We start from the raw sequence: 24,585 nt of genomic DNA, 5'->3' as shown, positions 1-24,585 counted from the left end.
TTGCTCGATAAATGTGGTGCTGGAAAATCACAGCCGGTCAGGCAGCATCCAAAGAGCAGAAGAGTCGATGTTAAGTATAAGCTTTTCATCAGGAGTTTCTACTCGAAATGTTGACTCTCCTTCTCCTCGGATGCCGCCTGACCGGCTGTTCATTTGGTCAGCGCAACATCGAGGGCTGAAGAGCCTGTACTGTGCTGTAAAGTTCTATGCTCTATGACTCTGATCTCTAGCATCTCACTTTCTCTTAGGGAGATTTGCTCATTCCATTGAGGGAGATTTTATACTGATAGAGGAGGACTGGAGGAATTCTAATTAGCAGTGTAAACAGAAGGATTGATGGGGATGTTTCTGATTGTGAGGAGAGCATTTCAATTCGAAAATAAAGATGAGATAGAGTTCAGAGTACTCTGAAGAACAAAATTGCAATGATTTGAACGTGAGGGGTTGTACAGGCAAGGTTGATGAACTCAGGGCATGTTTAACAACATGGGATTAGGATGTCATAGATAATACAAACTTGGCTGAGAGACGGACAAGACTGGCAGCTCAATGTTCTTGGTTTTAGATGGTATAGGAAGGATAGAAAAGAAAGCAAAGTGGGGTGGGTCCTGGTGTTTTTGATTACAGAACACATTATGCCTGTAACTAGGGAAGATATTTCTGAAAAATCAGCCAGTGAAAATATATGCTTGGAAAGTACAAATAAGGAAAGAAAAGATCACTGATAGGATTGTATTATAGGTGACTGAAGTAAAAGTAGGGGAATACTTTAGTTATAGCGATAATTCTGTTAGTTGCAAAATGATCATGGAAAAGGATAAACTTTCCATAAAAGTTAAAGATTTTAATTAGAGTGAGGTAAATTTTAATGGCATGAGACAAGAACTTTCAAAAGTTGATTGGAGTCGATTCTTTGGAGGTAAAAGGACATCTGACAAGTGGGAGCTGTTCAAGAGTGTGATGACAAGAGTTCAGAGGCAATTTGTTCTTGTTAGAGTAAAGTGTAAGGCTGGAAAGATTAAGGAATAATGGATCAATAAAGATATAGAGGCTCTGGTCAAGAATAAAAGAGAATCTTATTTTAGATAAAAACAACTCGGTTCAAATGAATCCCAATAAATATAAAGAGTGCAGGGGCATTCTTAAAAGAGAAATCATGAAGACAAAGAGGGCATAAGAGATAGCATTGGCAGATAAGGTTAAGGATAATCTAAAGAGATTCTACAAATACATTAACAGCAAGAAGCTCACTAGAGGGCGTAGGGCCTCTTAAAGATCAAGGAGGTAATTTTTGTGTTGAACCCCAGGAGACGGGAGAGATATAAATGAAATTTTTGTGTTGGTTTTTCAGTGTGGAGAAAGAAATGGAGTTTAGAGAATGCAGAGAAATAAACTTTGCTGTTTTAAGAACAGTTCACATTACAGAAGAGGAAGCTCTTAGGAGAATATAAAAGGTGGATAAATCTCCAGGACCTGATCTAATGTACCCCAGAATATTGTGAGACATGAGAGGGGAAATTAACAGACCACTTGCAGAAATATTCAGAACATATAAGAACATAAGAACTAGAAGCAGGAGTAGGCCATCTCCTACTCCTATGTTGAAAATATTATCTATCGTAGCTTTAAAAGCATTTCCTGAGAAAGCCTCAATTAATTCACTGGACAGGGAATTCCATAGTTTCAAAATTCCCTTCTCAATTCAGTCCTAAATCTGCTCTCCCTAATTTTGAGGTTATGCCCTCCTGTCCTAGTTTCACCTGCCAGTGGAAACATCCTCTCTACTTCTATATTAGCTAGCTCCTTCATAATTTTATATGTTTCTATAAGATCCCCCCTCATTCTTCTAAATTCCAATGAATATATTCCCACTCTACAGCATCATCTATAGCAATGGGTGAAGTGCCTGATGACTGGAGGGTGACTAATAGAGTCATAAAGATGTAAAACACTGAAACAGACCCTTCGGTCCAACTCGTCCATGCTGACCAGATATCCTAAATTAATCTAGTCCCATTTGCCAGCACTTGGTCCATATTCCTCTAAACCCCTCTTATTCAGATTCAATGGTTCGTGTGTCAAATAAACTGTTAAGAGAAAATGGAGGACGCAGGTACAGTAACACTGGGCGGCACGGTGGCACAGTGGTTAGCACCGCTGCCTCACAGCACCAGAGACCCGGGTTCAATTCCCGACTCAGGCGACTGACTGTGTGGAGTTTGCACATTCTCCCCGTGTCTGCGTGGGTTTCCTCCGGGTGCTCCGGTTTCCTCCCACAGTCCAAAGATGTGCAGGTCAGGTGAATTGGCCATGCTAAATTGCCCGTAGTGTTAGGTAAGGGGTAAATGTCGGGGTATGGGTGGGTTGCGCTTCGGCGGGTCGGTGTGGACTTGTTGGGCCGAAGGGCCGGTTTCCACACTGTAAGTAATCTAATCTAATCTAAAAAACATCAATTCTCCTGCTTCTTAGATGCTGCCTGACCTACTGTGCTTTTCCTGTAACACACACTTGACTCTGAATTCCAGCATCTGCAGTCCTCACTTTCGATTCATTTACCTGTGTTTTAAATTAGATTAGATTAGATTACTTACAGGCCCAACAAGTCCACACCGCCCCACTGAAGCGCAACCCACCCATACCCCTACATTTACCCCTTACCTAACACTACGGGCAATTTAGCATGGCCAATTCACCTAACCTGCACATCTTTGGACTGTGGGAGGAAACCGGAGCACCCGGAGGAAACCCACGCAGACACGGGGAGAATGTGCAAAATCCACACAGTCAGTCGCCTGAGGCGGGTATTGAACCCGGGTCTCTGGCGCTGTGAGGCAGCAGTGCTAACCACTGTGCCACCGTGCCGCCCAGTAATCTGGCCTCCACAGCATTCTGTAGCAATTAATTCCACAGATTCACCACTCTGTGAATCTCCTGATCTCCACTCTAAAGGATCTTCTTTCACTCTAAGGCTGTGCCCTTGGGTCCTCGTCTCTCCTGCCAATGGTAATATCTTTCCAACATCCACTTTGTCCGGTAGTCTGTAAGTTTCAATCAGATTCCCCCTCATCTTTCTAAACTCAGAGTAAAGTCCCAGAGTCCTCAAACATTCCTGATATGTTAAGCCTTTCATTCCTGGGATCATTCTCGTGAATCTCCTCTGGACCCATTGCAGGATGGGAGTTATAGAAGTTTATAAAATAATGAGGTTTAGATGGAGTTCACGGTAGTTGTCTTTTCCAGAGGATGGGGGATTTCCATACTTGGGAGCACATTTTTAAAGTGAGAGGAGAAAGCTTAAAAAGAAACATAAGAGGCAACTTGCTTTTTAACACAGAGGGTGATTCACAGGTGGAATGAACTTCCTGAGAAAGTGATTGATGTGGGTACAATTAAATGTTTCAAAGACATTTTAATAGATACAGGAGTAGGAAAGGTTTGGAGGGATATAGGCTAGGAACAAGCTGGTGGAACTAGTTTAGTTTGGGGTATGTTTGGTATGGATTGATTGAACCAAAGGGTCTGTTTCTGTGCTGTATGACTAATGCTAAGGCCTAATAACCTTCATTGCTCAGACCTTTTGAGTATAGGAGTTGGGACATCATGTTGAGGTTGTACAGAATGTTAGTGAGGTCTTTTCTGGGGTACTGTGTACAGTTCTGGTCATCCTGCTATAGGAAGTCTATTATTAAATTGGAGAGGGTTCAGAGAAGGTTTACCAGGCTGTTGCTGTGAATGGAGGGTTTAAGTTACAAAAACAGGCTGGGACCTTTTTCACTGGAGCATAGGAAGTTGAGCAGTCACTTTATAGAGGTTTATAAAATCATGAGGGTCATTGATAATGTGAATGCAAAGACCTTTTCCCTAGGGTGGGGGAGTTCAAAACAAGGGGGCATATTTTTCAGGTGAGAGGAGAAAGATTGAAAATCAACACGAGGGGCTACTTACCTGTTTAAAAAAAAGAGATCAGTTCTCGTGTAGAATGAACTGTCAGAGAAAATTGTGGATGCAGGTGCAGTTGCAACATTTAAAAGACATTTGAATAAGTTCATCAATAGGAAAGGTTTGGAGGGCTATGGGCAAAACACAAGTGGGACCATTTTAGTTTGGGAAACTTGGTCAGTATGGACTAGTTGGACCGAATGGTCTGTTTCTGTGCTGTATGACTCACTTGGTCTTTTTAACTAACTAAAGAGATGAGAGAGAAAAGCCCAGCATATTTTTTCCATTAATCATCCCTTCCTGTTTGTAGAAACTGTTTAGCCTTCACCCTACAGTTCAATGAAACAATTTTGAGCACCACAACGGTCTGATGCCATCTCATCAGCAGTTTAAATGCTGAATGTTAACACAATGCTGCACGCAAGTTTTAGGTGGTTAGATGAAAATAAGCATTGACAATTGGATTAAAGGATGCTGTGAGAGAAATAGACACAGGACTAGCTGAATGTATCTAATATAAATAACCAAATGTAGATAAATATACTATTATCTGAACATAACTGATGCAACTTATTTCAGAAAGGAAATTGATCATAAGGTTAGATCGGAAGGATATTACAGTATTGCACACGTTATTGTGGTGACCAGCTCCTGCTGATTCTGTCAATGAAATTTGCAAACAACCCAATAGCTTCTGCTTCTCTCTCAACAAACATTTTTTTTAAATGCACATGCAATATAATGAATAAATGAGTGAGAAAAACACTTATGAAGCCCATTTCTTGCTCCCAATGTTTGTTCAGACTGCACTGTGATGTGAAATGAAAACCACTGTGGTCAGAAATGGGGCACGATTTCCTGCTGTGCTGAAGCAACTTACTGCATCATATCCTCTACCAACCACAAACATTACTTGAATGAAAACAAAAATTATATCTTCAAATAACATTTTAATAATAATGGGATAGGTTATAAGATTGAGAAATCTACCCATGAATTGATTTGTCACAATCTTGACCAAATTTGTGAAGCAGCAATGGATCAGCTTTTAAAATAAAGCAGCTAGACATGACACCCCTGCAATGGACCAACGCCCTCACTAAACAAATTTGATAGCATCACAGCTTTTTGCTGCATTATACTGTCAATCACAGAATTTACTGTCAGTTCTGGTGAATAAGCAAATGCACATTGCACTCCTGAAATATCGTTACACTTGTGTGCGTGACTCCATCATTTTAAGAGGCAACTGGAAGGACATAAAGCACTTCATTTGTAGTTGTTCAAATGTCATAGGAATAAGGTGAAGTATAGCACAAAACTGCAGAGACAATAAAACAGCCTTACTTTGTGCACATTACGCGTACTTCAGTTTAATGTGGAAGAATAAAATCAATAAGTAGGAGTATGCTTAAGAACTTTGTACACAGTGACAATCAAAGTAAATTATAGGCAATATTAGATTAGATGGTGAGGAATCACACCTCAGGAATGCAGTTAGGATCACAACAGCTACAAATTTAGATTAATACTTTGGAGGAAGAAACTAAAATCAAATAAAGAACAAACAAGGCAGACAATAAATGGCAGGAAGCTTAAATTACAAAATGAGAAAAGTGACAGTTTCAGACAGCACCTTTAAAATTTATTGTTAAGTGAAGCACTAAGGCGCCCTCATAAATTACCCCTTCCCCATTTTCATTCCCCAGCTTAAGAAGGCATCAGTGCTTGTAGTGGCCATGATTCCATAGGTATCAACAGCCCTGCAGATACCTTTCTCAAGTAACCATTCTTTCACCATGCATTGAAGCACAACCACAACTGAAGAGTCACAAACATCCTAATCACCAGATAGTACATGAAAGTAGTAGAGGTACTCTGGGGTTTCATGCAGAATTATGCAAAATTAAAGAGACATTAAAGCCAAAACAACAAAAATCATATCCTTTAACAACCACAAACAATACTTGAATGAAAACAAAATCTACATCTTTAGATTAACAAGCGGAAAGTCTGGAACAGAGTCAGAATTTAGAAGACTGTAATGCAACTAAAGGTTAATGAACAATGTGCAACAGCCTACAGTTGAAAGGGGTGTATAAGTGGTGCCATCAGACTTAATTGATCTTGCTCTAAAGATGAGTTCAAATCCACCTTTTGAATCGCAAAAACATTTGCACTAAATGTGCTCACATTGATGTGAAATGAAATATTTGCTTTGAAGTATTTGCTTCACTGCCTACTTGAAGTGATCTGACAAACGGTCGCCATATTGCTGTCATCCTTGCGATTACAGACCCTCAGTTTTATTCTTTATGCTAAAACCAAGATAAGACTGCCAAGGTCAAATCACAAACAACTTCAATAACTTAAGACAATTTACCTGTGGACACATTCCAAATTTGATACTATTAGACACAAAGGCTGATAATTTCTTTGAAACTTTACTGAAGCAAACTTAAGATCGACAAATCATTTCATTATCCTTATTGCATACTTCAGCCACAAAATAATAGCTATCACTCAGCAAAGATCGAGACACTTCATGTAAGGAAATATCTATATAGCAAAGTTCTCACAAAATGCATCAGAACTTGATCAGGCAAATTTAGTAACACAAAAAAAAACTGTCCATGAAAAGGCAAAGACCGATCAGGGATCATCAACATGGCTGTGTGTATGGGAAATCATGTCTCAGTTACTCGACCTTTTTTTTTAAAAGAAGTGACAAAGATGATTGATAAAGGCAGAGTGGTAGACATTAGTCTATATGGAATTCAGTAAAGCATGCGACAAGGTTCCGCATGATAGATTGGCAAGTAAGGTTAAACGTTTGTGAGAAGATTTGTAGCTCGGGTGCTCGTTGCTGTGGTTCTGTTCGCCGAGCTGGAAGTTTTTGTTGCAAACGTTTCGTCCCCTGTCTAGGTGACATCCTCAGTGCTTGGGAGCCTTCTGTGAAGCGCTTCTGTGGTGTTTCCTCCGGCATTTATAGTGGCCTGTCCCTGCCGCTTCCGGTTGTCAGTTTCAGCTGTCCGCTGTAGTGGCCGGTATATTGGGTCCAGGTCGATGTGTTTGTTGATGGAGTTTGTGGATGAGTGCCATGCTTCTAGGAATTCCCTGGCTGTTCTTTGTTTCGCTTGCCCTATAATGGTAGGGCATTATATCCGCATCCACGAACATCAACTAGCCACGAAACGACACAACCAGCTATCCCTAGTAGCCACACACGCAGACGACAAGCAACATGAATTTGACTGGGACAACACTACCATTATAGGAAAAGCGAAACAAAGAACAGCCAGGGAATTCCTAGAAGCATGGCACTCATCCACAAACTCCATCAACAAACACATCAACCTGGACCCAATATACCGGCCACTACAGCGAACAGCTGAAACTGACAACCGGAAGCGGCAGGGACAGGCCACTATAAATGCCGGAGGAAACACCACAGAAGCGCTTCACAGGAGGCTCCCAAGCACTGAGGATGTCACCCAGACAGGGGACGAAACGTTTGCAACAAAAACTTCCAGCTTGGCGAACAGAACCACAGCAGTAAGGTTAAATTACATGGGATCCTGGGGAGCTAGCCAGCCAACTGGCTTGAAGGTAGGAGACACAGGGTGGGACTGAGGGCTGTTTACGGACTGCAGGCTGGGACCAGTGTTATGCCATGAGAATCGGCATTGCGTCTGCTGTGTTTCATCATTTATATAAATGATTTGGATCTGAATATAGGAGGCATGGTTAGTACATTTGCAGATGACACTAAAGTAGGATTATCTCGGAAAATAACAGGACCTTGATCAGGTGGGCCAATGGACCAAGGAGTGGCGTTTAGAGTATAATTTAGATAAATGTGAGGTGTTGCATTTTGGTAAGATACACTAGGGCAGGACTTAAACGTTAATGGTAGGACCATGGGGAGTGTTGTCAAACAAAGAGACCTCAGGGCAGACGTGCATAGCTTTTTGCAAGTGGAGTTGCAGGTAGACAGGGTAGTGAAGGCGGTATTAATCAGTGTATTGATTAAAGAAGTTGGGATGTCACGTTGTGGCAGTACAGGTCATTGGAAAGTCCACTTTTGGAATACTATTACAATTCTGGTCGCAATTCTATAGGAAGGATGTTGCCAGGCCTGGAGGTTTAATAGGCCAGAACTTTTTTCCTCTAGAATGTCAGAGGCTGAGGGGTAACCTTAAAATGGTTTATAAAATCATGAGGGACATGGATAAGGTGAAAAGTCCAGATCATTTTCCTCGGAGTGCGGGAGTCCAAAACTAGAGGACATAGGTTTAAGGTGAGGGGGGAACTAGGTCAGATTGGAGCGGGTTAGACCGAAGGGTCTGTTTCCATGCTGTATGGCTCTACAACTCTATAAAATGAGAGAAACTGAGAACTGCAGATCAGAGTCAAAAAGTGTGGTGTTGGAAAAGCACAGCTGGTCAGGCAGCATCCGAGGAGCAGGAGAGTCGATGTTTTGAGTGTAAGCTCTTCATCAGAAATGAGTTTGGTCTTGAAACGTCAACTCTCCTGCTCCTCGGATGCTGCCTGACCAGCTATGCTTTTCCAGCATCATACTTTACGTCTCGATAAAATGTACAATTTTCTACTATTCGAGAAAAAGAGGAGATTAAATGAAATCTTTGCAGCCAACATTGGAATGACAAGTTGAGGAGCAGAGTTTCCCCATTGTTTCCATCAACGTTTTCTGAAAATCTGGGACAAAAGAAGAAATCACTGCCCATCGCAGGGATGCTGCCATTGCTACTTGTCTTCAAGATAAGATATAAAATGCACTGTGGGAGCTACCAAGGAATCTTCCTACTCTCCATCACCCAAGTCTTCACGAGGTGCCTTCTCCCAGACTCGGAAGAAATCCTTCTTGAAAGCCATTTTAGCTTCCAACCAAAGCATAAAACTATGGACATGATTTTCACTGCTTGGCAACTCCACGAAAGATGCCAGAAATAACCCCAATCTGACCAAGACTTCTGACTCAGTTAGTTGGGGAGTGTGATGGAACACTGTCAAAGGCTGGCTGTCCAGTGAAATTCTTTAACATCCTCTGTCTCCCCAGTGGTCCTCACTGATGATAATATGACAGAATTCTATGAGGTCAAGACAGGGTCAAGCAATGTCACCACCTTTTTCTTCATTTTTACCACCACCATTCTTCATCTTGTCAAGAACAAGCCTCCCAGTGGAGTGGACATTGTCTGCAAGATTGACAGAAAACTTTTCAACCTTAACAACTTGAAATCCAAGATGACAACAACGCTGACCTGCCTTGAGGAACCTCAGTATGTGGATGACAACAGATCTCCATTCTCTCAGAACAGAATTGTCAAGCCTCACCTAATGTCTTTGTGGAAGGCATAGTGAAGAATCAGTCTTCGCTCCAATCTCAAGATAACCCAGATCCTTTATTAACCCTTCTTTGGTTAAGTTCCAGTTCATCCCTCCATTAAGATCAATGGAAAATACTGCTGAATGTCTAACATTTACCCTAAGTGGAAAGCTAGCTTTCATCTAAGGCTTACATTGATACAGAGATCCAACTTCATACCCAACCCGTGAGCATCCTTTCTGGACATCTCAGGATAAGCATCTTTGACAACTAAGATGTTCGTGCTGATACTAAAGATACTGTGTGTAAGGCAGTCATCCTTCCAACTCTTTTACATGGTTCTGAAATTTGGACTATGTACAGATGACACTTCAAAGACCTTTACGTACTACCATCAACATTGTCTAAGATGGATTCTCTGCATTATCTGGGGGTGCCTACAGACTTATTAACATGAGCATCCTTGAGCCAGTAACACCAGCATCGAGGCAATGATTATCCAAAACTAACTCTAAGCTGGCCACATGCTAAGGAAGCCCAAGTTCGAACTGCTAAAACAAATCATCTTCATCCAGCTCGAGGAAGGCAATCAAACAAGAGGAGGACAAAGAAAGCATTTCAAAGGCTCCCTGAAGATTTCCCTCAAGAAATGCAACATTAATATCAATGCATACCCCCTACTCAACCATTACCAGGGAACCAAACCTAGTTCAATGAACAGTGCAGGAGGGGCATGCCAGGAGCTGTGCCAAGCATTCCTAAAAATGGGAGGTGTCAACCTGGTGAATCTACCAAAAGGACTACTTGCATGGCAAACAGCCGAAGTAGTAACCGACAGACAGATCTAAGCTTTGCAGTTGTGCTGCATTTGGTCATGAATGATGGCGGACAATTAAACAATTCACTGAGGGAGCAAACACCACAAATATCCCCATCCTTCATGGGGAAGATAAGCATATCAAATGTAAAAGATAAGGCTCAAGTATTTACTGCAATTTTCAGGCAGAGGTGTCGAATGGATGATCCATCTCGACCTCCTTCAAAAGATCCCCAGCATCACAACCAATCTTCAGCCAATTCAATTCATTCTATGTGGCATCAAGAAGTGGTTGGAGGCACTGGATACTGCAAAGACTATGAAAATATTTTAGCAATAGTATTGTAGTACTGAAGCCATGTGCTCCAGAACTTGTCGCTCCCCTAGTCAAGCTCTTCCAGTCCAGTTACAACATTGGGATCTAGCTGACAATGTGGCAAACTGTCCAACTATGTCCTGTACACAAAAAGCTGATCAAATCCGACATGTCAGTAATTAACACAGAGAAATCTGAGATGATGCTCTTTGATCGAAAGAACACTGGAAGACAATAAGATGCATAGGCTTGCAGACAAAGCAGGAGACTGGCAATTGGTCATGATTTGTTTGAAGAGCCAGTGCAGGCATGATAGACTGAAAGCCTCCTTTTACACGTGGCGAAAGTGAGTACTGCAAATGCTGGAGATTAGAGTTCAGAGTGCGGTGCTGGAAAACACAGCAGGTCAGGCACGTGTCAGTCTGTGATCAGATGCAATAAAAGAGACACCTATAAAATTTGTTAAACTATTTACTTACATACATGCATAAATGGAATACTGTTATGGCTACAGAAAAATGTAGAAGACCAAAAGAATGACTGACAATGGGAAAGAAGAAACGATAAAACTTCGGAAATATCAGGCAGTTTAGAGCACATATTATAAGATTCCTTTAAGCGTAGCACAAGAGCACACAACAGTCAGCATCTTAAAAATATGGTTTTCAGAGTAAAGGACTAAACAGAATTATTTAAAAACAAAAGCAGTGTTCACCTTATTGTAAATTTTCTTTGTACACATCAGTCTATGTATCAATCATAATAATGCTTTGATTTCTCAATAATTTCACATAATTAAAGCACATGCAGTACTTGCACAATTCAACAAATCAGTTTACAAGAAGTAAATAACTTTTGATCAAGTACAAAAGTAAATCTTAGCAGACAATGCACCACGGAGCCTGCATTACTTTAAAAATCAAGATGCTTTGATTGCACAGGTGCAAACTCATTTGAATGAAGAGAGCACACAGCCAGGCGTCAATAAACCTTTAAACTATGCTCAACATTCTCAGGTAAAACATTTGAATTTTGACTCATGAACTATTAAACCCAAACATATACGTCATCTTGTTCATGCCACTTTGTCAATCTCAACTGGGTGTCACGTTCTACATGAAGGTTTACAATACACAGCAATTATTTGGAGGTGAGGACCAAATTTTATTACCTTTGTATCATCTGCAAATTTGGTTAAGTGCGAATGCGTGTTGCGAGGAGGGTGAAATGGAGCTTCAGGAAGATTTGGACAGGCTTACATGATAGATGAAATATATTGTGGAAAACGTGTGGTAATGCACTTTTGGTCAAAGAAACGGTGTGCAGAGTATTTCTTAAATGGTAAATGATTGGAAAGCGTAGATGTTCAAAGGAACTTGGGTGTCTGTCAATAAGTTACTGAAGGTTAATATACACATGCTGCAAGCTAATAGGAAGCCTAATAGAATATTAACTTTCATTGCAAGAGAATTTGAGTATAGGGCAGAGAAATCCTGCTTTAATTATAGAGCAGTTTGTTTAGATGGCACCTGGAATTCTGAAGAATCCTATCAAAGTTGAAATGTTAACACTTTCTTTCTTCATAAATGCTGCCAGACCAGAGTTTCTCCAGCATTCTGTCTTTGTTTTTGATCTTTCGTGTCACTGAATTTTGTTTTTATCTGCGACAGAGATTTCACTTTACTCAGAGATTTGTAAACCTTTGTAAAACTGTACCACAGAGGACTGTAGAAGCTCAGTGTTTGAGAATGTTTGTAGTGGAGATTGATGGGAGGAGGTAGCCAGAAGGTTGAGGGGATTTGAGGAATTTCTTTTTCACCCAGAGGGTAATGGGAATCTGGAATGCCCTACCTTGGAGGGTAGTTGAGGCAAGAAAACCTCACAACCTTTAAAAAGTACTTGAATGAGCACTTGAAATGTTGTAACATTTAATGGGCCAAGTGCTGTAAAGGAGGACTAGTGCAGGTTTAGAGTAGTTTTCTTTGTCAGTATAGACTCAATGGGCCTAAGGGTCTCTTTTGTACTGTATGATTCAATGATAGATTTTATGTTACCATTGGCATACAGGGTTATGGGGATGAGATGAATAAAAGGCATTGAAGTGTTGATCAGCCATGATAGAACATAGACCAACACAGCGCAGAACAGGCCTTTCGGCCCTCGATGTTGCGCCGACCTGTGAACTAATCTAAGCTCATCCCCCTACACTATCCCATTATCATCCATGTGCTTATCCAAGGATTGTTTAAATGTCCTTAATATAGCTGAGTTAACTACATTAGCAGGCAGGGCATTCCACGCCCTTACCACTCTCCGAGTAAAGAACTTGCCTCTGACACCTATCTTAAATCTATCACCTCTCAATTTCTAGTTATGCCCCCTCGTACAAGCTGACATCATCATCCTAGGAAAAAGACTTTCACTGTCTACCCTATCTAATCCTCTGATATCTTGTACGTCTCTATCAAATCCCCTCTTAGCCTTCTTCTCTCCAATGAGAAACACCAAAGTCCCTCAGCCTTTCCTCACAAGGCCTTCCTCCAGACCAGGCAACATCCTGGTAAATCTCCTCTGCACCTTTTCCAACGCATCCACATCCTTCCTGGAATGGGGCGACCAGAACAGTACACAACATTCCAAGTGTGGCCTCACTAGCGTTTTGTGTAGTTGCAGCATGATATTGGGGCTCCGGAACTCACAGCACTATCGACCTGGGTGGCAATTTTCAGGGATCTATGTACATGGACACCAAGATCCCTCTGCACATCCACATTATCAAGAATTTTTCCATTGACCCAGTACTCTGCCTTTCTGTTATTCTTCCCAAAGTGAATCAACTCCCATTTAACTCCATTTGCCACCTCTCAGCCCAATTCTACAGTTTATCCAAGTCCCCCTGCAACATTCTTCCACACTGTCCACCACTCCACCGACTTTAGTGTCATCTACAAACTTGCTAACCCATCCACCTATGTCTGTGTCCAAGTCATTTATAAAAATGACAAACAGCATTGGCCCCAAAACAGATCCTTGTGGCACACCACTAGTAACCTGATTCCAGGCTGAATATTTTCCAACATCCACCACTTGCTGTCTTGTTACTGAAATCCATTTTTGAAACCAAACTGCTAAATCACTCTCAATCCCATGCTACTGCATTTGCTCCAACAGCCTACCATGTGGAACCTTATCGAAGGCTATACTGAAGTCCATGTACACCACGTCAACTGCCCTACCCTCATCCACATGCTTTGTTACCTTCTTAAAAAACTCAATGAAGTTTGTGAGACATGACCTGACCTTGATGAAGCCATGTTGACTACCTGCAATCAAATTGTTGCTTGCCAGATGATTATAAATCCTCTCTTATAATCCTTTCCAAAACTTTTCCTGTAACAGACGTAAGGCTTGCTGGTCTATAATTACCTGGGTCATCTCTACTCCCCTTCTTGAAAAAGGGCACATCATTTGCAATCCTCCAGTTCTCCGGTACAAAACCTGTAGACAATGACGACTCTAAGATCAAAGCTAAAGGCTCTGCCATCTCCTCCCTAGCTTCCCAGAGAATCTTCAGATAAATCCAATCCAGCCCAGAGAACTTGTCTACTTTCACTTCTTCTACAATTGATGACACCTCCTCCTTATTAATCTTGATCTTTTCTAGACTAATATCCCATATTTCATTCTTCTCCTCTACAATATTCTCATTTTCCTGAGTGAAAACAGATGACAAATATATTCATTTAGCACCTTTCTGATCTCCACAGGGTCCACACACAACATCCCACTTCTGTATTTGACTGGCCCTATTTCTACCCTAGTCATCCTTTCATTCCTCACATACCTATAGGAAGCTTTATGGTTCTCCTTTATTCTGCCTGCTAAGGACTGCTTATGTCCTCTCTTTGCTCTTCTTAACTTTCTCTTTAAATCCTTCCTAGGTAATCTGTAACTCTCCATCGCCTCATCTAAACCAGCTCGTCTCCACGTCACATAAACATCCTTCTTCTGCTTAACAAGAGATGCAATTTCTTTAGTAAACTAAGGTTCATTACCTTATCACTTCCTCCCTGCCTGACAGGGACATACCTATCAAGAACACGCAATATCTGTTCCTTAAATCAACTCCACATTTAGATTGTCCCCATCTCCTGCATTTTGCTACCCCATTCTATGCATCCTAAGTCTTGCCTAATCGCATTATAACTGCCCTTGTACCATCAATAACTCTTGCCTTGTGACATGTACCTATCCCTTTCCATCACTAAACTAAACGTAACTGAATTATGGTCACTCTCTCCAAACTGCTCACCTATCACTAAATCAAACGTATTGCGTGGTTCATTACCAAGCACCAGATCCAGTGTGGCCTCCTCTCGTCAGCCCTTTGACATACTGTGTCAGGAAACCCGCCTGCACAGATTGGACAAAAACCGATCCATCTGATGTACGAGAGTTATAGCATTTCCAGTTAATGTTGGGGAAGTTAAAGTCTCCCATAATAACCATCCTGTTCCTTTCACTCCTACCCAGATCATACTGAATGGCAATGTGCCAACTGGCTTATCTTTCTATAAATGTTGTTAGGAGATTGCGAGAGAGAATAGAAACAGAGAAAATAGGAGGAGTAGGCCATTCAGCCTTTCTAACCTGCTCCTCTATTCAATCTGATCATAGGTGATCATCCAACTCAGTACTCTGCTCCTACTTTCTCCCCATACTCTTTAATCCCTTTAGCACTAAGAACAATATCTAACTCCTCCACGGAAACTTGAATGGAACCAACTCAAATGACAACAATATCTTCCCACGGAGTGCAAATGGCGTCATTCTTTGAACTGGTGAGATATACCAAAGCCCTTGTGCCGAATAAAGGGAAACATTCACCAACTTGCTGCGCAGTTCTGCTACCTCTAATTTTTTTGATAGTATTAAATATCACAAAAGTATACATTAGAAATAATGCTACAAACTTAGTAACATTATTCAGTGCATCTGAAACCTCAATCTGGACCATCTTGAACTGCACCGTGGATGTAACAACAGCAGCGAAATGTTGAATTGGAATTGAATATGGTGCTGCCTGCAAAGAATTCAGTCCAAAGCAGAAGAAGAAAGTGCTTACAGCTTCCATATTAATATGATTTGGAGGTGCCAATGTTGGACTGGGGTGGACAAAGTTAAAAATCGCAACACCAGGTTATAGTCCAACAGGTTTGTTTGGAAGCACTAGCTTTCGGAGCGCTGCTCCTTCTTCAGGTGGTTGTGGAGCAGGACCATAAGACACAGAATTTAAAGCAAAAAAATTACAATGTCCTGCAATTTCACATCATTTTACTTGCATGACACTAATTTTTTGCTTTAAATTCGGTGTGCTATGGTCCTACTCCACAACCACCTGAAGGAGCAGCACTCCGAAAGCTAGTGCTTCCACATAAACCTGTTGGACTATAACCCGGTGTCGTGTGATTTTTTTAACTTGACATTAATATGAATAACACACAAGTTCAACATTTCCACAACTTCTTTCAAAGGTGTTCATCTCAAACCATCAGACTTCCAATAATTTCCACCAGCCAAAGTTGTATGTTCAAATAGCATGACTATCCATGCCACTGGTTCCAATCACTTCCTTAGTCATTGCCTCAGATTGAATCAGACAGTTAGGCAAAAGTGAGGACTGCAGATGCTAGAGATCAGAGTCTAGATTAGCGTGGTGCTGGAAAAGCACAGCAGGCCAGTCAGCATCCAAGGAGCAGGAAAATCAACGTTTCGGGCAAAGGCCCTTCATCAGGAATGAACTGATTCTCTCCTGGAATATCCACTGTACGTGCTTAAAATCAAATAGCAAAGTTCGGGTCTGGGCTAGCTTCTTGAAATGTTTTGAGGGGTCTGGCCTGATCCATAACATAAGCTTAAGTAAAGGAACTTAGATTTTCTTTCCTACTTTATAGCATTGACTATATTTCAAAAATACATAATTGGAAGCATGCCACTTGGGTTCATCACGTTTATGAAACATGAAGGTCAATCTCGAAATCTTACTTGAACACACGACTTTAGCTACACCCACAAACATACCCAAAAAAAAGCATAAAAGTTATAATGTGCATTTGGTCAGATGAGTTAAAGGACAGTATCAATTCTCTTCTCCCATCCTCCATCTCATCTTAACTTTTTTCTGGTCATAGCCTGTTTTTGACTGTGGAAATTGTCAATATTTAACGATGATAAGAAACAGAAATATGTTAAGTGAAGCCATGCTATCCAACACAACAATAGCAACTTAGAACGTCTCTGAAAAATTTGAGATCAGTTGCAAAACTGAACACTGTGTTTAGTTGGGCATCGACACCACTCATAAGGTTACTACCATAACCACTATAACCTTGCTGCAAAGCATTCCTATCATTTAAATCTTGGTAACAAAATAACTTATTCTATCTGGGGTGAGAAAGCAAGACGAGACTACTTCCTATCTAAAAAGGACTGAAACATGTTGTATGGTGATGTGTACAGCATAATTTCCATATCCTGGTAAGAAAGGTTTACATTAAAGCGTTTCAACAGGACCAGAAGGTTTTTGGCTTGTAAAAATTATATTTCAAGCTCAGTATGCACTTTTTGAAGTTGGTTATTTCAAAAGAGAGTTGCACAAGTTTTCTGAAGACAAATGATTACATTTTATCAAACTGGCATTTCAGATTTGCAAATCTGCACAGCAATACTTCATTTACAACATTGCTGATGATGTGACTGCTGCAATGGAATTTCCTGAATGTTGCTGTCAGTCTCAAGTTCTGCCTCCAAATTTTTAATTTAAATGCCCAGTTGAAAAGTTGTAGAGCACAACAGGTACCAGTTTCAGCTGTGACAGGTATGCATTCACCATCTCAAGGCTTCCCAAAGTGCTTTACAGTTAGTCTTTTCAAGTGTAGTTATTGTGCTAGTGTAGAAAAAACATGACCATTGTCTATGCTGTGAAAGCAAACTATTTTGTTTCATTGGAAGGTGAAATAATATGGTGTACCTGATCATCACAAATACCATTCCTATTGCTTCGCACCTTAGTAGTAGCCACTGAGGTGTCCTCAGCTGAAGTCTAACCTACCCAGCAGGAGTGGATGTAGAGATGCATGAAAGTAGAGATCTTAACGTTAAGAAAGCTAATGGAGTGGCTCTCAGTGAAAGTGTGACAGTTTAAACAAAGGTATAACATGACTTCTAAAGCCCCAAGCGTCAAGAATGAAAGCCAAATCAATTAAATCAGAAATGATGAGCCAAATAGATTTACAGAGTCAAACAACAGGGAAACAGATCCTCCAGACCAACTCATCCATGCTAAACAGACATCCCAATCTGACCTAGTTCCATTTGACAGCATTTGGCCCATATCCATCAATAGCCTCCTTCTGCCCTGTAGCACTTCTCTGACTAAGTTTTTGAGTAAACTTCACTCTCAATACACAAGCAAGTAAACCTACCCTCTCAAACTTAGAGGGTAACAAAATGCAACATTTAAATATCACATAATCAATTGTTAAATTCCCTTTACTTGTATAAGCAACTGCATCCTTCAATATCTATACAGAAAGCCACACCAATGGCTGGATTCATGCTCCCCCTTCCCAAAGGTGGTTTGAATTTGTGGTGAAACTCTCTCCCTAATGATTCTGTACAGTAAATCAGTAAGATCACATGGTCAGGACTGAAGACTTCTGTGCTCCAGTATAATATAAACATTCTTCTTTCAATTCTGTACTCACCGTACTACCAATTGCTGACAAACTGATCCTGTCTCTGTGATAAGTTCATTAAGTTTTACTTCCAAGTGAACTTTTCCCTGTTTGAAAACAAGAGGAAAAAACAATAATTAAAGTAGTGTAGATGACAAAATTAATATTTCTTCTTTCCACTTTTCCTGACCAGAAGATTTAGCACTTCAATTTACAAAGTCCATACTTGTGCATGTGACTGGAAAAAGAATCAATATCACTTAATGTACAAAAATTTAAAGAGATTCTTAGCTTTTGCTATAATCTATCCTGACATTGTAAATGTAAAGGGGTATTTCATACTGTAGGGAATGGAAAATTTACTTATAGCCTGATATCACTGAAGCATTATCACAGCAGATAATGACCCCTTCAGTTGTTTGCATTATTTGCTATTTGCAAATTAGTAACCAGGCTGGACTACAGAAGCATAATTACACTTACTGAAAGCTCTTTTCAGATATTTTATGAATGTAACTTGTACAAATGCAAGGTTGCATTTTCTCCATATCAAGATGCCCTTGTATTCAGATGCAACTATTTTCTGAAGACTGGTGTATGAACATTCACCTGCTTGTGTTCACTTTTATTTTCAAGGTGAACAATCAGTCTCCATATTCAGCCAGTGGTCTGCTTTGAAATGGAGCCCCAGACAGCAAATTAATCTTTGCAGCTACTTTCTTGAAATGAACTCTCATATCCTATGGCAGAATGCATATTCACGTATAGGTACATTGTCACTATGTCCTTAGGATAAGGTTTGCTTATTCAATAGGGTGCAGCTAAGTAAAGTAACGTGCACAATATAAAATCAACTTGAAACAAAAATCTTACCATAATGAAGGCTCTAAGTCACTTATTTTAAAACTAGGAAAAATCAGGAATGCCCTCCCTTATTAGAAAGTAGCAGAAATTCCTACTTACAACTGGATGTTTAAAAAGAATTAATCAACTCTGTATTGTAAATGAAAATCAGGAAATTAGTAGAATATGTTACACTCATTCTCAAGACTACATACATTCTCAGCAAGCTATACTGGAGGCTTTAATTCCACTTGACACAGTTCTAGCACAAATTTGTCTATTTTAATAGCTCGTCAGTCTGACAACAATGGTGGTCCTTATCTTACTACAACTATATCTTGCAACATAAACAAGAATTTAGTTATGTCAACAAAGACCTCAAGCTGCTTAAATCAAAACGTTATATTCCAGTAATCGTATACTGAGGGATTTACAAGCTGTTTTTAATTTTGGCTTTGATGCTGTTGACAGAGTTGTGCAAGACAGAGTTTCATTTCCACTGACTCACAATACGGCACCAATTCATCTACAAGACCTCAAGTTCAAAGAATTCCATTCTTTACCACAATGGAATGAGACTGCCAGGGAAAAAAAATACTTGCAACGAAGCTAACCATTCACCCATACGCTAGGCAACATCTGATATAATTCATTAAAAGGGAGAAATTTAAATCAGCATGCCCATAATTTGAAATAATCCAAACACTGCATTCACACCCAGGAATAGACGGAAAAATCAATGCACTCAATGTGGGGAGATAAACAAGTGATTGGCATCATTTCTAATGATGGGTCTGATGCAAGCATCATAATGGTGATACAAATGACACACAGATAAACTGTCCACTTGAGAATTCTAATCATGAATTGAACACCCGCATTCCAAAGATTATATCCCAGTACTCTATCCTCAAAAGACCGATATTCAAACATAATGGACAATGAATGAACTAAAGCAGTTCATGATTTCCTAATAGAGAGTCTTAGAGATGTACAGCATGGAAACCGACCCTTCGGTCCAACTCGTCCATGCCGACCAGATACCCCAACCCAATCTAGTCCCACCTGCCAGCACCTGGCCTATATGCCTCCAAACCCTTCCTAATCATATACCCATCCAAATGCCTCTTAAATGTGGCAAATTGTACCAGCCTCCACCACATCCTCTGGCAGCTCATTCCATACACATACCATCTTCTGTGTGAAAAAGTTGTCCCGCAGGTCTCTTTTATATCTTTCCCTTCTCACCCTAAACCCCTGCCCTCTAGTTCTGGACTTCCCCACCCCAAGGAAAAGACTTTGCCTATTTACACTACCCATGACCCTCATAATTTTGTAAACCTCTACATGGTCACCCCTCAGCCTCCAACGCTCCAGGGAAAACAGCCCCAGCCTGTTCAGCCTCTCCCTGTAGCTCAGATCCTCCAATCCTGGCAACATCCTTGTAAATCATTTCTGAACCCTTTCAAGTTTCACAACACCTTTCCAATAGGAAGGAGACCAGAACTGTACGCAATATTCCAACAGTGGCCTAACCAATGTCTTGTACAGCTGCAACATGACCTCCCAACTCCTGTACTCAATACTCTGACCAATAAAGGAAAGCATACCAAATGCCGCCTTCACTATCCTATCTACCTGCGACTCCACTTTCAAGGAGCTATGAACCTGCACTCCAAGGTCTCTTTGTTCAGCAACACACCCTAGGACTTTACCATTAAGTGCATTAGTCCTGCTAAGATTTGCTTTCCCAAAACGTAGCACCTCGCATTTATCTGAATTAAACTCCATCTGCCACCTCTCAGACCATTGGCTGAAAAACAACCCTCCACCACCACCCTCTGTCTTATACCTTTGAGCCAGTTCTGTATCCAAATGGCTAGTTCTTCCTGTATTCCGTGAGATCTAACCTGCTAATCAGTCTCCCTTGGGGAATCTTGTCGAACGCCTTACAGAAATCCATATAGATCACATCTACACTCTGCCCTCATCAATCCTCTTTGTTCCTTCCTCAAAAAAACTCAATCACGTTTGTGAGACATGATTTCCCACGCACAAAGCCATGTTGACTATCCCGAATCAGTCCTTGCCTTTCCAAATACATATACATCCTGTCCCTCAGGATTCTCTCCAACAACTTGCCCACCACCAATATCAGGCTCACTGGTCTATTAGTTCCCTAGATTGTCCTTACCACCCTTCTTAAACAGTGGTACCACGTTAGCCAACATCCAGTCTTCCAGCACCTCACCTGTGACTATCAATGATACAAATATCTCAGCAAGAGGCCCAGCAATCACTTCTCTAGCTTCCCACAGAGTTCTAGGGTACACCTGATCAGGTCCTGGGGATTTATCCACTTTTATGCATTTCAAGACATCCAGCACTTCCTCCTCTGTAATATGGACATTTTGCAAGATGTCACCATCTATCTTCCATATCCTTTTCCACAGTAAATACTGATGCAAAATACTCGTTTAGTGTCACCCCCATTTTCTGCAGCTCCCAAAATCAATGGATGCAAGCATTAAATCAAATGCAATTAGTTAAGAGGAAGTGCATTACTTGCTATCCTAAAAACTGGTCTTTGCCCACACAGACATGCTATACATATTATGCAAAGTGTATATAAAACATGGCTTTTGTACGTGTTCAATTTAAACCACATTTCCTGCAACAGGGTGTGTGCCTGGATAAAACCTTAATAGTCACACTATCATTTTAATGATACATTTTCTCAAAAGCAAAATTAAACAAAGTTGAGAGCAAGAACATTGTGTAGATTGCTAAAGGTACTGCAGTCTATTACACTGATGTTCACAGTCTTCGCCACCAGGTGTTATTTATCATTTGCAATTAGAAAATTTAGTGCCTTAAATGATGAACGCTCAGCACCCTTGGTACACTGTTCAAGTAAGTTTTTAACAAATATAATCCATTTGGTCTCCAAATGGATAAGGTGCTAGAGGATGGAGTACAGTAGACAAATGGTAACTCTAATAAACAATACTTTAATATATTTGGCCACTCTTCCATCTACTATAAAATATAATTATTTGACTAAATTTAGATAATGGTTCAACAAACCACACACAGGGAGAATATTGTGGTTAGAACTATGCAGCAGGAATGCCACACTTTACCCACATTACCATTTCCTGACTAAAATGGGTAAACTCCTCTAATTCAATGTTACAGTAAAAACCTGACAAATTTGATAAATATTTATATTTCTCTGGAATGGGAGGGGTAAGGAAACAGACAAAGCAACAGAGAGAGTTAAGAAGAAACTGGACAAAAAAAAAAATTCTTTGTTCAGAAATTCCACTTTTCTTTCTATGGTTCACGTGTTTTTGGAAATTCACCTCTCCATACTGCGATCATTTGCTCCTGTACAGATACCTAGACCCGCACATTTGCCTGGCTCGTTGCTCCCCATGTCAATTTTGTGAAGTTTATGTCATGATTCATCCAGCAGAATGCATTGATATCAAGCCTCACTATTTTAAGTCACTAAAAGTATGAAAATGTAATTAAACTATCAAAATTGTATCAAATTTATTTTCTTAACCGGTCGTTTAAGAAAGTAAAAACGTACACCTAATTTATGATGATACCATTTAAACTTTTTCCCTTTTAAATTCTTCCACTCACAAAAGACATATTAAGAGTGAGGAAAGCAAAAAGATCAGGGAAACAGATCTGTACCACAAAACTAGCTATGTTGTTTTCACAAACCTCTCAACTTGATGGTAACAATGTAATCTGCACAGTGACAATCTATGTTTAATTCACTAGTGGATTGGTTGGGTCCAGGGCCCTTCCCTTTCCTTCGAGTTTTACAATTAATTTTTCCAACGTATCCAAATGTATTTTTCCTGTGGTCTGACAGAAAATTGTAGAGAATAAAAGTACAGAAACAGGAGACAGAAAGTGAGTGATGTTGACGCAGTCAGCTTCTGGAGCTTTCATCCTGCTTCTGTTTGGATTTCCCTCACAGGGTTTGCCTAACCTTACAACCAAATCAAGCAGAGACTTGCACATACATGGAGTTCCCCTGAACCCAAAACAGATGGCACTAACTTGTCTGGAATCAATGACCCCAAAAAGTAACATGCTCTCACATGCATGTTTGCTTCACTTATTTTACAAAGATGTAAACAATTCCTTGCAAATTCTCTGCTTATAATGGCAGCATCCCTTGTCTGCATTTCCAATCCACAGTCCAAAATTTTTTAAAATGCAGTCTTTATACAATCTAATCCACATATCCTTTCCTTCTTTAATTTGACATTTCAACAGTCCCAAAGACTGCCGGAACTACCAAAACTAAATCTCTTTCCCTCTAATACAAATCTAACAGAGATAAGTTTTACTTGAAGTGTATATTCTGATGAAATTGGACTTCAGTGATCTAATGTACTCCAAATGTGACTATGATTCTGTAAAGGACAGTTTTAAACAAGTTTTTTTTTTAATTAAGCAGTTATTAACTTACTTTAAATTGACTTGGGTTGAATTTACTGCATTTGACAATATTTTAGCAAACTTCATGTCAAAGTTGAACATCTGAACATCCCATTTGCACAAAACGCCGAGGTAGGATTACACAACTTCACCCACCGTCATTTGTTGCTGCAAATAAACCACTACTTTAATTGTTCTAAATGAGAGACGTTCAGATAATTTACAAGGGGTCAAGCCCCTCAGCCTTCTCTTACTCTAAGGACTAATTTACATAAATCTCAAAGGCCTACATCCAAGGTTTCTACAGGTGGCAGCTGCGGGGATTGGATGTATTGGCGATAATTTCTCAAAATTCCCTACATTCTACAAGGGTCCCAGCAGACTGGAAGCTAGCAACATAGCTATTCAAGGAGGAATTGCAGGCAGTTTTAGTATGCCATCATTAGGAAAATGTTGGAATCTATTATTATGGATTTCTTACCAATACACCAAGGAAACCATAATGATTAGGGTCATGGAGCTGTACAGCAACAGGCTAACATGGTTTTATGAAAGAAAAACTCTATTTGACAATGTATTAGTTTTTTGAGGATGCAGCTAGGATGCAAATAAAGGAGAACCAGTAGACAAGTACATGTGGATTTCCCAAAAGCATTCGATAAGGTGCTAAAACAAGGTTAATATACAAAACAAGGGCTCACAGAGCTGTGGGTTATACATGAACATGCTTAGAAGATTGGCTAAAAAGGTAGGAAAAGAAGTGTAAGGATAAATGGGGCAAGTTAGCAGACTGTGATTAGTGGAGAGTTGCAAGGAATCATGTAAATTGTTAATGGGCAATAAACTCAAAGACAGGATGCCAAGATATTAAAATTTGTTTCAGGATTACCCTCATCTTGATAATGAGCCATTTTTGCTGAAATAATTTTGTCCTATTGAGGTGCTTCTGTTACCCAAAAGAAAAGCTTGTGATGTTACTTGTCTGTATGAATGACATTACAAGATTTGCTCACAAGGTTTATGAAGTGGCAACTTTCCAACAAGACAACCTTCACTGAGCTGATGGCTGCAATGAAAGCATCAAAATGCATTCTGAACAGAAGGAAAAATTGCACGT

The 24,585-nt window shown here is 40.2% G+C and overlaps 1 protein-coding gene across 2 annotated transcripts in view; it reads right to left on the bottom strand.

Annotated features, from left to right (window-relative positions):
- The window catches only part of rasa2 (RAS p21 protein activator 2), a 197,450-nt gene that overhangs the window by 76,936 nt on the left and 95,929 nt on the right, over nucleotides 1-24,585 (bottom strand). For both annotated transcript variants that reach the window (XM_043702829.1, XM_043702830.1), the window contains exon 5: nucleotides 18,189-18,265. In XM_043702829.1, the coding sequence (XP_043558764.1) occupies nucleotides 18,189-18,265 (77 nt within the window). The remainder of the gene's footprint in view (nucleotides 1-18,188; nucleotides 18,266-24,585) is intronic.

This window comes from Chiloscyllium plagiosum, chromosome 13 (assembly GCF_004010195.1).
Source record: "Chiloscyllium plagiosum isolate BGI_BamShark_2017 chromosome 13, ASM401019v2, whole genome shotgun sequence".
Classification (NCBI taxonomy): domain Eukaryota; kingdom Metazoa; phylum Chordata; class Chondrichthyes; order Orectolobiformes; family Hemiscylliidae; genus Chiloscyllium; species Chiloscyllium plagiosum.
The sequence above is the reverse complement of the archived record's forward strand: the minus strand, read 5'-3'. Positions and strand labels throughout refer to the sequence as shown.